The sequence below is a fragment of the Notamacropus eugenii genome, chromosome 4, assembly GCF_028372415.1.
Source record: "Notamacropus eugenii isolate mMacEug1 chromosome 4, mMacEug1.pri_v2, whole genome shotgun sequence".
In the NCBI taxonomy this organism is placed as follows: domain Eukaryota; kingdom Metazoa; phylum Chordata; class Mammalia; order Diprotodontia; family Macropodidae; genus Notamacropus; species Notamacropus eugenii.
Genome location: NC_092875.1, coordinates 285,682,166 through 285,697,219, shown reverse-complemented (window position 1 = coordinate 285,697,219; position 15,054 = coordinate 285,682,166). Strand labels below are relative to the sequence as shown.

General features: G+C 40.2%; 1 protein-coding gene across 7 annotated transcripts in view; it reads left to right on the top strand.

The window, feature by feature from the left end:
- Nucleotides 1-6,330: 6,330 nt before the first annotated feature.
- Nucleotides 6,331-15,054, top strand: part of PDE7A (phosphodiesterase 7A) — a 146,937-nt gene continuing 138,213 nt past the window's right edge. For all 7 annotated transcript variants that reach the window (XM_072604705.1, XM_072604702.1, XM_072604703.1 and 4 more), the window contains exon 1: nt 6,331-6,972. In XM_072604705.1, coding sequence (XP_072460806.1) covers nt 6,835-6,972 — 138 coding nt within the window. In that variant the 5' untranslated portion in view covers nt 6,331-6,834. The remainder of the gene's footprint in view (nt 6,973-15,054) is intronic.

Sequence of the window (15,054 nt, the reverse complement as noted above, 5' to 3'; positions counted from 1 at the left end):
ATGGATGATGGAGAAAAAAAACATTTTAAACAGGAACCAGCCTCAGATTACATAAGGGGTTATTGTGTCTCTAACTATCAAAGATTACAGTTATTGCCTGAATACACACCTTGTTTTTGGAGGGATAGTCTAGTATAATGGAAAGAGGACTAGACTTGGTATCAGAAGACCCCGGTTTGATTCCTGACTGGAACCTATTAGCTGCGACCATAGGTAACTCAACATCTTTTCACCAGATTCCTCATCTGTAAAATTTCTTTTGCCTTTAGTAGCCAAATTACAGCATTTGCTTGGGAAAAAAAGTAATTGTAAACCTTAAAGTGCAAGGTAAATGTGAAGTCTTTTTATTATTTTGGAATGTTTGTATGTATACCTGCTTGTATAGTGCAGAGGCACTGAGGTGATTTCTCCACCCTTCAGTGGAGATGCTTACAGCCCATTGTAGTGGTAGCGATTCTATATCCTTGGCTTTTGAGGTAGTAGAACTTGGAGCTGAGGGCCTGGAAACCAGAGTTACACCTGGAGACTGCCTAAGATGTGCTTTCTCTCTCTCTCTCTCAATCTGTCTCTCTCTTTCTCTCTGTCTCTCCCTATCTCCCTCCCCACACACATGCATATATATCCTGTGGTCCAGGGACATTAATATATATATATATTTATATATATATACATATATATATAATGCAAATAATATATATTCATCATTGTATTTCAATATAATTGGCTTCCTTTGTAATCCTACCTATTTTATTTTATGCATTTAAAAACATAATCCTGAGAAAAAGACCTTAGGTTACACCAGACTGCCCAAGGGATCTAAGATTAAAAAAATTAGGAACCTCTACTAACAGGTAAATACTAGTCATCCCACTTTCCATTGAGCCACATCAGTTCAATGACCAATTTCACATTATACTTTATTTGAAGAAAGTGGTTAAGCAAATAGATATTTTATCTGGATCTGTGATTTCGTTGGTGTAGGGACTTCCCCTGTGAGGAAGTTTTCTCTTCTGAGGCAGAACAGCAACTGTTCTGCAATTTATGGTCTTAGAGAGTTGACTGAGCCATCAAGAGGTGAGATTACTTACTCAGGATCACATAGCCAGTAAGTATCAGAGGCAGAACTTGAATCAGACCTTCTAGACTCCAAAGATGGCTCTCTGTTTACTACGTTACATTGTCTCAATGCAGATAATTATTTTATAATTCATAGGTTTAAAATGAATGTTTTTTTATTTTTAAAAGATGTATGTATACATGTATGTGTATTTATGTATGTCTGTATGTATATCCTGGAGTTTATTAATGGTTTATTGGTGTGGGTAGAATATTTTGAAGCAGATCAAAACTCTTCTATGCTTTATTCTATACAATTCTCATTCATATCTTTCCATAAATTATTCACATAAGATCCAGTTCTAAATCTAGGATCCATGATAGAAAATGCTTTTAAAGCAATACAGGCTATCCTTTCATTCTCTTATTATAAAAGGGTAGAAGAAGAGAAGCAGAAATTCTGGTGATGTCATTTTGGTCCTCTTTGAGAACGAAGGACAACAACCAACTAACCAACCAATAAAAGAGACCATTATGCCATTTGTACCATGGGTTGTCATTCGTGTGCTCTACGTGACCAATCAAATCTTTTTTCCAATCACAAGGGTAGTTAATAGTTTTTTATTCTACCTCATCCCAGTCATTAGTGGTAACATATGATAATTTAATTATATGCCCTTTAGCTTCTAACTATCTTTTTTCTTTTCATACCACACTGTTGCAAACTAAATATTGTATACTGATCCTTGAAGCCAAGGAATAGTGAATTCTATTAATAAACTACTATCTCTATCTTTTTGTTTTCCTTAGAGGGGGGAAAGATTTGGGTTTTTTAGATTGGGTCTCTGTCTTGGGCAGATTCGATTCCACTGGACATGGAAGATCAGACCTGCTATATTTCTAACCGGAACCACTTTGCCCCTCCCTCAGCAGCCTGGGGTCCACCATATTAATGCTAGACTTAGTACAAATACTTGACTGGCCTTAGTCCTACTGCAACTCAGAACTCTTGAGTTTAAGTGAAATTGCACAACCTTCCCAAGTGTTATTAAGGTTTAATACCTTAACAGAGACAGCCAAGTGGCTCAGTGGATAGAACACTGGGTCTGGAGTCTAGGACTCAAAACTGGTCTCAGACACTTACTAGCTGTGTGACCCTGAGCAAATGACCTAACCTCTGTTTGCCTTAATCCACTGGAGAAGGAAATGGCAAACTCCTTCAGCATCTTTGCCAAGAAAACCCCACATGAGATCAGAAAGAGTTGGACATGACTGAGCAACAACTCTGATTTAGGGTAGATTGTCAGTATGGTTAAGTTTTATCACATGACTCTTTAATATAGTTTCTTAATACAAAATGGGTGAAGGGGTCCTGTACAGATGAAAATAAAAATGAGAGGCTATTTGGGATTGTTGGCGTAGTCTGTGTTTTTTTAAATGTAGTAGTATTTTTTTAAATGCCAACTCTAGCTTTGGATGGTGTTATGTAGATTGCTTGTGTAATGGGGATCTGGCGCACACACAGAGCATGTCTGATGGTATCTCCTCACATGTGAGACTAGGGTAGGGAGCCTGCTTTCTAGTTATGGTTATGTATAATGGGAGATGATGCCTTGCAGAGATGATGGAGCATGCATAGACATGCTGGTTCTAGTTGGCTATGTGGTAAACAGGGGCATTCAAGAAGGCTTGGTCTTGGTCTGTCTCATCATTTTTCTCTTCTATTGACTCTGTTCTGCTGCTTAGTTTTCTCCCCTCTGAGGTCATGTGACCTTACAAATCTAGGCCTGTCTGTTCCTTCTATTCCATTTTAAGTGAATGGAGAGCAGTGTCCTTGTGGCCTAAGGTCTGAGTTTTGCAGCCAGCTCAGCACTGGTGCCCTAAGAAGCAAGGAATGACTTTTGAGACATAGTCCACTGGTAGCTGAGACAATGCCTCATTCAATAGAAATGCTATATTTGGATGTGAATTTGGTGAGACTAAGGCTATGCAGAAAATGAGGTAAGCGTGAGCCCACTCTCCCCAGAAACTGAGGTGAGCTAACATATGTTCATTCCAAAGCAGAGAGGGGAGAAATATCCCTTTACAAAAGCTAACTGATATTAAATGAAACTGAGGTGCTAGTCATTGGCACCTAAAAAGGGGGAACAAAGCTTGGTTAGGACTCAAGCCAGTAAAGACACAAACTTCTCAGGGTACCCCTAAAACGCTTAGGGGGAGATATAGCTAGGCTGTATCTGGCATATTGAGCTAGACTTGCTACTTTTACATAAAAAATGAAATCCTCCTAAGATCTTAGAACAATCTTAAATGACATGTTTAATATGTTCAAAAGGAAGGCATGTGATTGCCTCAGTGACTTTCATTCCTATCCTTACTTGGAGGGAGTTCAGGTAATGTGGAATAATGGATAGTTTTTGAAACACTGCTTAACTGAGGATCTTTGATTTATAAACTGTAAGTTGTTACCTGTCAGTTTGTTCTCTCTTTATTAAAGTATAAGTTCCTAAAGGGCTCACAATTTTTTCCTTTTATTTTTAAGCCCTTAGAAGAGTGTTATGCAAATATGTTCAAACAGTTTTTTGCAATGATTATTAGAGCTTTAAGTACTCTGATACTAGAATTCTATTAGCATCTCTGTAGAAAATTACTTATGCTCTAAAGACTTATTTTTAAATCAATTTTAAAGGAAAGTTTTCTTAAGTCTAATTAAGGAAGTATGTGTGTGTACATAAGATCAGAAAAAATGTTATACTATAAACACTTCAGTTAAAGGTTTTTTAATAAAAAAATTCATGACTTGTTTTATATTAACAAGAAAATAATGAAATCCAGAATTATTGTTTATGAGAAAAAAAATCCAGGTTATTTAGATTATGTTAGATCTACCTTAAAATACTATGTTACTGAAAAATATTCATTCTGCAACTCCTTGTAAATTGTTATTGTGTTGAGTGGATTGTTGTAAGGAGAGGGGGAGTTTTTGAACTACCATCAGACTGTTAGAGATAGTTCTGGGTGACAATATTTTTAAAAACTAAATGTAAACCTCAGTCGGGCATACACTTAAATATTTATAACTAGAAACTCAAATTTGTGATTTCAACCTTGCCAACCCTCCCACATTGCTTAATTGAACAGATGGGCTTTGCACTGTGCCCTAAAAACCATCTAACTTGATTACTGTGGTTTTAAAGAAACCTCCAGTATGAAAATCAACTTTTTGGGAATGCTGTGCCTGTAGGTAAATTGCTAACTGATTGTGTGATGGAGAGGAGTGGTCTTTAATGTAAACTTGCTTTCACCTAGAGCTCCCAGTTAAAGTGTGGTTTATTGTAACTAAATAGCTGTTATCAATTTTCTATGTCCAACTCAAATTTTTCTTTCAATTACTTCTATTTCTCTAAATATCTTTTATTTTAAAAGTCTGTTTTTCCTATGATTTTCTCCTAAAAAGCCCAACTCAGATGCCTCACAGTAGAGTGGAAGTCACTCAGGATTCTCAAAAAACATGCCAACATTGTACAAGCTCTGACAGGTTTTACAACGGCTGGAAAAGGAACAGACTGTCTCAGCTTGGGACTAGTCTGGCTAAGGCCAGAGAGGCTCATTACCAAATTATTGATTTTGGGGTGACAAGAACTCACGAAACCATTTATTAGGGCTCAGAGAGGTTGCAATGAACGTAAGTGTTTCCATTCTCTAGGGATGGCAATGTAAACAGGTGGAGGGAATACTCATACAGCTGAAGGCACAGATTCTTCGAAGTATCCTTCAGTTGGAGAGTTAAGATGTCATTTGCACCAAGTTTTCAAGTACATTGTTGAGTTGCACGCCCAGGGGACAAATTTACTGATTAAGAGCTGAAACTTAGATGGTGTCGGGTGAGTTTTACCTGTTATGGCACACTTTCATGTTCCCTGACGCCATACAGTAACTAACTCTTGTCATTAGGAATCCTATGACACCTTACACTTTTTATCTCCTTAATTTTTTTACATGTTACTGTATAATCTGCTTCCACGGGTTCATGTCATTCACCCTCTGTCCTCCAAGAGGGGAAGAACTGCATGTTATTTAAGCTTTGTAGGTAGTTAAGAATATGCAAACGGAATTATGAAAGATCTTGACTATAACCCGGGATTGTTTAGGTCATGTGAATTTAGAGCCTACCCTCGAGCTCCGTTTAGGAATCTACTCAGGGGGCAGGGGTGCTTGGCAGTGAGCAGGTGGGCATCAGACTGGGATAAAGGAGTGGAGGGTGGGTGCAGTTCAAGCAGAGTTCCCTCAGCAGTCCTGCCAATACGGGGACAGCTTGCCTAGTCGACCTGAAAGTGCTTCTTTCAGGAAAAATGTGAGCACCATTAAATGACACAAGACAGATGTCAGATGCCCAGAGGAATGCCAAACCCTTGATGGGGAGGGCACCATCTAACCCCATCTCATTCCTTTACTCCCCCGACCCCAGGTGCCTGGTTCTTATCCCTTATCTCGCTCACTAGCTTTCGACTTCTTCCCCTCCCCTGCTGCTGGAGCCCTTCGCGGTCCTTGTGCCTCGGTTTCCCTCCGCTGCTCTTCCAGCACCAGCGGCTTCCATGGATTGCACCTGCCAGTACAGCTAACCTAGAATGACGTCACTAGCATGTCGGCACGGTGACGTCACTTGGCGCACCGGTTCCTAGAGGGAAGATGAAAGGATAAAGGGTTAGTGGACTGAAGGGAAGCCTTGACCCCGTTGGTCAGGGCTGGAAGCCAGGGAGGGTTTCAACGTTAGCTGGGACATCTGGGCCTGGAGAGAAGGAAGGGGAAGGTGTTCTCGGGGCAGGAGCCGCGCACCCGACGCCCCCAAGAAGAGCGCGAGGCGGGGCGGGGGTCACCCGGGGAATAACCCCAGCGTGTGGGGGAAGACAGCGCATGCGCTCTAGAGAGCGGGTGCGGGAGCGCGAAAGGAGAATGGAAAGGATCCTAGGGAGTGGGACGTCCGCCTGGAATGTGGCTGGAAGGGATGGTCAAAGGGTTGAGAGTCAAGAGGGAGGAGACGTTAGTTAACTGCCCCAGGCCCGTTCCTCGGCCTCCCCCGAGAGGGGGGATCCAATAGCGCGCGCCGGCGCGGCGTCGTGACGTCACAGCAGCGGCGGCGGCGGTGGTTGGCGCAGGGGCTGGGGCCGCAAAGTGTGAATTACGCCGGGCTCGCGCTGGCGGCGGAGTGAAGTCAGGACGAGGGGGAGGGGGAGGGGGAGGGGGAGGGGGAGGGAAGGATAGGAGAGGCGGGGGGCGGAGGAGGACGGCGGCGGCGGCGGCGGCAGGGAAAGCCACTCGCCAGTCCCGGAGCCTCGCGCGCCCCTGGGTCTCGCCGCCTGCAGCAGCGGTCTCTTCGCTCCCCCTGTGCTAAGCTCGCCCCACCCCCACCCCCCTTTAAAGATCCTGCCTGCCCCGGTTTTTCTCCCCGGCCAGCCGAGGACCCCGGGGCACCTCCCGGACTTTGCCGGTCCCTCTCCGCTCCGCTCCCCGCTTCCCTCCTGACAATAGCGGGGCGCGCGTCGCTAAGAGTCGCCGCCGCCGCCGCGGCTTCCCGGGCGGGGGAAGCAGGGGCGGTGGGGCTGGGGGGGAGGGAGGGGAAGGGGGAGGCGTGAGTGCGGCTAGTGTCGCCGGGGTCCGCGCCTGCACCGCCGCCTTCGCCTCCTCCTCCTCCTCTCCGGCTCTGCCCGGGTCCCCCCGCCGCGGCTGCGGGGCTGCGGCGGTCCGGGGCCCGGCCAGGGAACAGAGCGGCTGTATTCAATGGAAGTATGTTACCAGCTGCCGGTGCTGCCTCTGGACAGGCCGGTCCCTCAGCACGTCCTCAGCCGCCGAGGAGCCATCAGCTTCAGCTCCAGCTCGGCGCTCTTCGGCTGCCCCCACCCCCGGCAGCTCTCGCAGGTAACGCCGCTGCCCGCGCGCCCGGCCGACCCTTCCCTGCCCGCCGGCCCCGGCCTCCGCCCCCTCATTGTTTGGGAGAGAAGGACCCCCTTCTCTGAGCGCCCCACCCCCATAACCAGCCTGCTCGTGCAGTCCTGGTCTCCTCCATCCGCGGGGGTGGGTGGCCCTCGGGTGCCTGCTGTCCCCCAGCCCCCCCAATTTTCCCCAGCTACACACTTGCCTGCCTTCCTCCACACACACACGCACGCACACGCGCCTGCCCTCCATCCCAACCATATACACACCCCATTTTCCCCTAAACCTCAGTTCACCGCAACCACACACATACATACACACGCTTGCCTTCTCCCATACTAACATACACGTACATACAAGCCTGCCACCTCCACACCCCAGTTTCCCCCAAAATACATACCTCAATTCCTTCCTCTTCCCCACTATTTTCAGCATACTAAATAAAGCCCCGCGATGTTGACTTTCTGGTCTTCCCTTCTACCCTGCTCCCCCTCCCCCCAGTTCCTGCCCCCAGGTAACAGCCACAGAGAACACCTGTCGCATTATCCCTGGACCCTTCCCCACTCATTCCGCTGGTATACCCCTCCGCCTAGGTTTTCTCTCCACCTTCGAAGTTATGAAATTAATCTTCTCCCCTTTTAAGTGGGATGGGCCCCCTGTACTGTGTCACTTTATACTGTTTCCTTTTTGTACCTTAAAAAAAAACCCAACCCTGGACAAAGCTTCCTCACTTTCAGCTCCCTTTACCCTTTCAACTCCTTTGTACCTAGATTGCAAAGAAAAAGAAGCTTAGAGAAAGGTTAAAAAAATTATATAACGCACATACATACATCTATGGTGACCAGGAATTTTAAGCCCAGTTCCCGCTTTTTGATTTAAAACTTCTCTTTTAGAAGACAGGAGCAACTTGATGAGACTTCAAACAGAACAGTTGTGTTGAATGAATGCTTCAGTGCCATTTGTCGAGAATTTACTTACTATTGTTCAAATGTCCCTAAGACAGAGCTAGTTTGGTTATTTATTTTTTATGATCAAGCCTGTCTTCTCTCTCCCCCCTTTCCCCTTCCCCCCCTTTAAAAAAACTGTATCTGTGTCTTTACATCCATTGTAAACTCTTTGAGGGGAGGGATTAAACCTTTATTGTCTCTGCTCATCTCTGGTGGTCAGTAAAAGTTTCTTGAATTAATAATTGAATGAATTGTTTCGTTGAAATACCTGCACAGAGAAAGTACTAAAGTTTCAAGCTCCTAATCCTGTTCACCATAGGATTTGCTAATAAGGATTGAGTGGAAGTTGCTGTAACAATGAATGTCACTTTTCATAAACCATTTCATTAAAGATACAGTTGTGTAGTACTGGAGTGTACTTGATAAATGATCAGTGCTCAGGGTCTGTTTTCACACCGGTAAAGTTTAGATTATGATGGTTATACTTCACAAGGTTAGTTGGAGGGAGTTAATATATGTAAACACTTCAAGTGTTATATGAATATGAGCTATTCTTACTCAGAAATAGCTGTTGAAAATCAGCGATATTGACTTTCTTAAAGCATTCCCACGTTTGCAAAATATTGAATTTAAAATGCCACTAAAATATATAGCAATTAGAAGTCTCTTACTTTTCCCTACTTCTTCTAAAATAATATTTTGCTTTTACAAACCAGCAGGTACATGTTGACTTTCAAAACTGATTTTCATTTCAAGATATAATCAAGAAAATAACCACTGCTTATGAAATAAGAGCGTAAAATCATTTGTATTCCCTATGAAGAAAAGGTATGAGAAGGGAAATCCCAAAGGGATTAAAGTAAGTAAAGGTGATCTCAGAGGTTTTTACCTGATGTTTTAATTAAGCCACAGAGACCAATTTTAAGTCCCACTACTTTCTTAACTCATTTCCTAGTATTCATTTTAAAAGTATAATGGAATTTTTAAAGCGTGATTGCTGACAAACAAGAAGCAGATAGTAAACATAATGGAGATATGGTCTACTAATCCCAAAGACTTTTTTCATCTTTCTAAACCTGAAGCAAGCAGATTGGGACTTCTGTAAATCTAGATATAAACTCCCCTAACTAAAACTACTTTTCCTGGTTGGTTCTTTGCTCAGTGTTTACTGAGTTACTGAGTACTAATACATTTTTTGCTGTCTTTTGGGGGAGAGGAGTGGGGTTGAAAGGGATAGGAGGACAGGGCCTAGACACTGCTTGCACGTCATAGAATGAGGAAGTATATGCTGATGATAGCTATACTTTATATTTTCTTTATGTCCAAGTGCGACACATAGATTTTTAAAGTCATTGCAAGGGCTAATAATGCAAAAAGGAAATTAGTAATTCTGTGCTCTTGTTCAGAACTCTGGAGAATGAAAAGATGGTTGCTAAAAAGTTACTTTTCTATTTATATAGAATTAATAAGCTGGATGTAATTTCTATTTAGATTTGGTTGCACTTCAGGTATTTATAAACCTTACTTTTGTGAATCAACATGAATTTTTTTAGTTAGCATGTTTCTATTGCACAAAATTTGAGATGTTATCCTATTCATTAGCAGCTATTTTATCATTTGAATCATGTTAATGATGTCATTGTTAGACATCAACTTCAAAATATTGCAATAGCGTCAACCTTAAGGTACTACTCAAATAGTCGCTTATTTGTAGATTTCAGCCTTTTGAAACAATGTCTCAGTAAACGCTTCACCACCACCCCCACCAAACCCCGACAGGCAGTCCATAGAGGGTTCTTCTAAAAGCTCTTAGTGGGAGAGAGAAGGGAAACTTTAATAAGACAATTTTCTCACTCTGTGAAAACATAGTAATAGATGATCATAATGATGACCTAAAGTCAACAAGAAAAGGTTGTTAGGGCCACTGTGCCCTAAGATAGAAAAGTGCAATGTTTTTGAAAGAATGGCCAAGATGTTTTGAATTTTATTCATGGTGCATGAGGAGGGATTTTCAGTTTGTTGAATGTTATCTAGTTCAGCCCTCTTATTTTACGGATTAAGAAACTGAAGCCTAGAGAGTTTAAGTGATCTGGGAAAGGTCACACTGGTAATTGGCAAAGACCAAATTTGGACCTAAATCTTCTGCCTCATTCCATATGATCAGGAAAATTCATTTGTGTGGAATAGTGCCTTAGATATATCAGATAAATGACATTTAAACTGTATTGGATTTTTCTTATCAGATAACATGCTACTTTTTTCAGACAATTTAAGTTAATTTGAGCCTTTTCAAATAAATGAAAGAAGCATATATTTGATTATTAGATAAACATTTAGATTATTGTAAGGGTAGTGGGTGTGAAGAATGTTTACATTGGAGTAGGAAATAGTTTTTCTTGGTGACTTTAGATTAATGTCAGAATTCTTCCTGGTAGAATCAGAAATGAAATTTGACTTATGGTAGAAATTTTAGTCTGTACAGGAAATTTTACCGTAATGCTATTTTCTGATTCATAAGTTCAGCATTACCAGGTAACAAGTTTTATTATTCTCATTTAGTATTATCCCATTCAGCAAGTACAACTTTGGGAACACTGTATAACTTTTTGGTTTAGTTATTTAATGAGTTGGAAAGTTGAAAGTTACAATGAATTGTATAATCATCAAATTCACATTCTATTTGTCTTTCACAAAGTTTTCTGTTAGTCTTCAGCTTCGGCTTATACACTTCCTATACAGGAACCTAAAAATTCTCCTTCCATCTCTTTTACTGATGTCTTCTGTTTATATATTACTTATTCCTGCATATACTCAACCTCAAAGAGAAGGGAGTTAAGCAGGTATAGAGAACATCCATATTTTACAATTCTTGGGACATTCCAGATCTCCATGTTGAAGTGAGGAGGAGTGTTTCATCTTTAGAGATCACATTTGGACCTTAAAAGGAAGCTTGAATTCTCAATGATTAGAGTGTTCTTTTCATCTTAAATATTTGTTGTACTATTTATTCAGGTTCTGCTTATTTCACATCACATCTGTGTATATAAATCTTCCTAGGCTTCCCCAAACTACTCATAATCTGTTGTTTTATGGATGTAGTAATAATCTGTTCCATTTATATACCACAGGATTTCTTTGTTGTTGGGTTTTTGTTTTTTTCTGTTCTGATGAGGTAATCATGGTTAAGTGACTTGCTCAGGATCACACAGCTAGTAAGTGAGGCTGGATTTGAACTCAGATCCTCCTGACTCCAGGACTGGTGCTCTATCCACTGCGACTTAACTACATTTTGAATAGCCTTTCCTTCATCTGTGGTTGGCCAGTTTTTTCTTTTTTTTTTTGCTCTAGGGTACCATTAGGAAGAGGCTGTTTCCCTCTAAAATCCTGCCAAATTATAAGGAGATGGGAGTGAAGACTGTTACCATCTTGCATGCATATGTGCAAATAAGCACAGATTTCTTCTTAGGACCCCTGATCCTCACTTTTTAGATCATATGTAGAAATTCCTTAAATCTTAGTTCAAATTCAAGCAGTTTTCCAGTCACTGCTTCTGAGCCTGCTTTTGGTTTTATTTCAGATGCATGTTAAAGAGTAGTAAAATAAATTTTCAGTGAGTTTCAAGTATAGTTCTGGTTGTGTGGTATCTTTTTTAATTCATTAGTTTGAGTTAGATACTGCTGAGCATAGTGGTAGAGTCCATCTCCTCCACACTCCCCCCTTTGGTCCTTATAAATATGACAGAAGATCTAGATTAAAATGCTGCCTCTGATGCTCTGGCCCTGTGACTCTGAGTGGGTCATTTAATGGGTCTGCTCCCCAAGTAAGCTCTGTTAAGACTTCAAATTGCAAAACAAGTGTCCTGCTACATTGGTAGAGAGCATTTCCTCACTGGTATTCACCTGTGAAATCACTGGTCTTGTCCAAAAAAGAGAATATTTTAAATAGCCTCTCTAGAGTTATGATTTAAGGTTTTCCACAGCACCCCTCCCCCAAAACCAAAAACCAACCACTAACCCAAAACACTCAAGCTCTTCATTATTCTGTGAAGTTGCTGATGCCTGGAATTACTATGCTAATATATTACTTGGATTGCCCTCTCCTGATATCCCTTTTAAAACTACAGGAGCTCTAGAGAGATAAAATACTTAAGTCTAAGAGTTAGCCGCCCAGTGCTTGGAGAAAATTGCCAGAGGTAACTTATCTAAGTGAACCCCATACAGTTTAGAGATGGTATGTCTGAATGTTTCTCTAAGGTGTGAGTAAATCAACTTTAACTTTGTGTGTTTGGCCACAGATAACAATAACTGACATTGTTAACATTTTAGAGTTTGCAAAGTAATTTACGTTTATTGTCAATCTCACTGGAGCTTTACAACTGCCCAGTGAGGGTAAGGACCACAGGTGATACCTCTGTTACAAATGACTGAATTGTGTCAGAGTTGGGATTTTAACCCTGGCCTTCCCAACTTCCAAATCTCAACACCTTATCCAATAGACTTGTTACAGTGATGTAGCATTATCTTGGATTTATCATAGGCTACTTTATTTGCTTCTTGGTGACTTACCAAGTCTTCCACTGTTCAGGAAGAGATAAAGAAAACTATATTCCAGGAGTTCTTAACCAGCAGTCCGTGTACTCAGTTATTTTTTATAGCTGTGTCAATATAATTAGTTTCCTTTGTATTCCTATGCAATTTATGTTATGCATTTAAATGGTGTGTTGTTGATGCCTGAAATTGCAGTGTGTTTAATATTACTTGGATTGCCCCCTCCAGACATCCCTTTATATTATTCAGAGAAAGGTTCTGTAGACTTCATGAGTCTGCCAGAGGGGTCCATGACACCAAAAAAAATTAAGAACTCCTTCTCTTGAGAAATACTGAGTAAAATATTAGCCAAGATTGTACAGCAATGTATTCTTAGGATTATTTACTCTAACTAGAAAGTATTTATGCCATAGTTTAACAGTAGGAATCCTGTAAACAAAATGGACTGCATTAATAACAAAAATAGTTTTATCACTTGATCGTTACAGTAGTTGGTAGAAAAGCCTTTACCAAAATATAGCACTCCATTGTTAAATGTGAAAAAAAACATGGGAATAAATGGATTTTTCCGTAATATAATAAACAATATCTTTCTAAAACCAAGAATTAGCATTATTTGTATTGGTGAAACATTAGTGAAGATCAATTTAAGATGAGATATAAATGAAAGATGATCATTTTCAATCTATTATTTGATAAAGGTCTAGAATGTTAGATACACAATAAAATGAGAAACAATGGAAGCTATTGGTTTTTACTTTTGAAACTTACCCATTGATTTGGGATATTTTGTCTTGCAGTACTTAAACTTGAATGACCTGATCTTGACAAGAAAATTTAAATTTTTATTATATAAGATTAGAGAGTTTACTTTTTCTTGTGCAGTTTTCACAAATATGCTTTTCAAAAAAGTTATGTACCTGTTTAAGTGATACTTTTTTATCTAAAAGCTTTTGACATAAAAATTTTGAACTTGAATGTAAATAGAAGTTTTAGGATTTAAATGAAATGAAATTAAACAGATTGGGGAGGCTTAATTTGGCAAAGCAAGCAAAATTGTTTTGTTTTGTTTCTTAACTTTATTTTTTTCCTCCCTGTCTCTAGATAGTCCCTGTTAATTGGGTATATATAGAACCTTACTATTCTCTCACAATTGTGGGTCAGATATACTACTCTTAATTTCAGTTTTACTGGTTCCTCTCTGCCTAATTATTGCTCCCTGCTTCCATCTGGTGGTGGGGATTTTCCTTGGTCTTCTGAAGTCAGTAGAAGACTTAGAGATCAGAGGTTTGGAGTAGAGGAAATATTAAAATAGTATATCCTTGAGGAAGAGTCCTCAATAAATCTTTAAGTAGTATCTAAATCTAAGCTATTTTTATTAGAAAAGAATGAACTCATAAAATGTGTGAATTATAGTATGATTAATACTGAAAGAATTGGATCCACAATTTCATTGGTGGGCATACTCTGGCATTTGAAGTAGATTGCAATCCCTCAGTAAATTGGTAGGTGGTCTTTCTTTGAGAGTTTTGCTGGATATCAGAATGTATTACTTTGCAGTTAGCCAGGTTCTTAGCTAATTGTACAAGTCCTCAGATAACAAAGTTGCCAGACCATTCTCAAACTTTGATAGGTTTATAGGACTTGCCAAAGCTTTCACTCTACTGGCATAGCCTTAGAAAACTTGGATAATTCACATCACAATGACGCATTGAAGAAGGACTTTATTGGAGGTATTGGGGTGGTTATTCTCTTTAAAAAGGAATTTGAACTTCACTAAAAGTTTATTTTGAAGTTTTTTTAAATCAAATATTTCTTTAAATAGCAGAATGTGCCTAGTATTTTTTGTGTGCATATAGATCCTCAGCTATTTGATGAGGCCTAGCCTTAGAATCAGGCAGACCTACTGTTCAATCAATTCCTGTTTCTTTCACTGAGTAGTTATTCTGTGACCTTGGGCTTATCCTTTCTGTGTATTAGACAGTTTTCAGAAATTGGTTAAATTATCCAGCATCTAGACTTTTATCATAGCAAAGAACTGAAAGCAAAGTATGTATCAATGAATTTGAGGAACTGTTACGCAAATTATACTATATGAATATTACTGTACCATAAGAAATGATGAATATGAATAATTCAGAGAAATGTGGGAAGACTTTTATGAACTGATACTGAGTAAAATAAACAGCACTAGGAAAACAATCTGCACAGTAAGAAATTTTGTAAACAAAACAGTAAAATGAAATTAAACCCTGTAAATCATAATGGCCAGAGGAGAGTTTAAAAAATGTTGCTTTCTAACCTCTACCCCACCTCCAGCTCTGTGATCTAGCCATGCTGGTCTTCTTTCTTTCCTTGTATGTAACATTCCATGTGATTTTTCTGTGCCTTTGTGTTTGAGTATTCCCTACACCTGGAATGTACCCCTTCCCCACTTCTACTTCATAGAACTGATGTCTTTTTTCAAGATGCAGTTCAAGAATCACCTAATATATCACCTTCTAAGTGAAGACTTTCTTGACTCCTTCAATTGCCAGTGTCCATCCTCCTATATTCTACTTTATATTCTCATT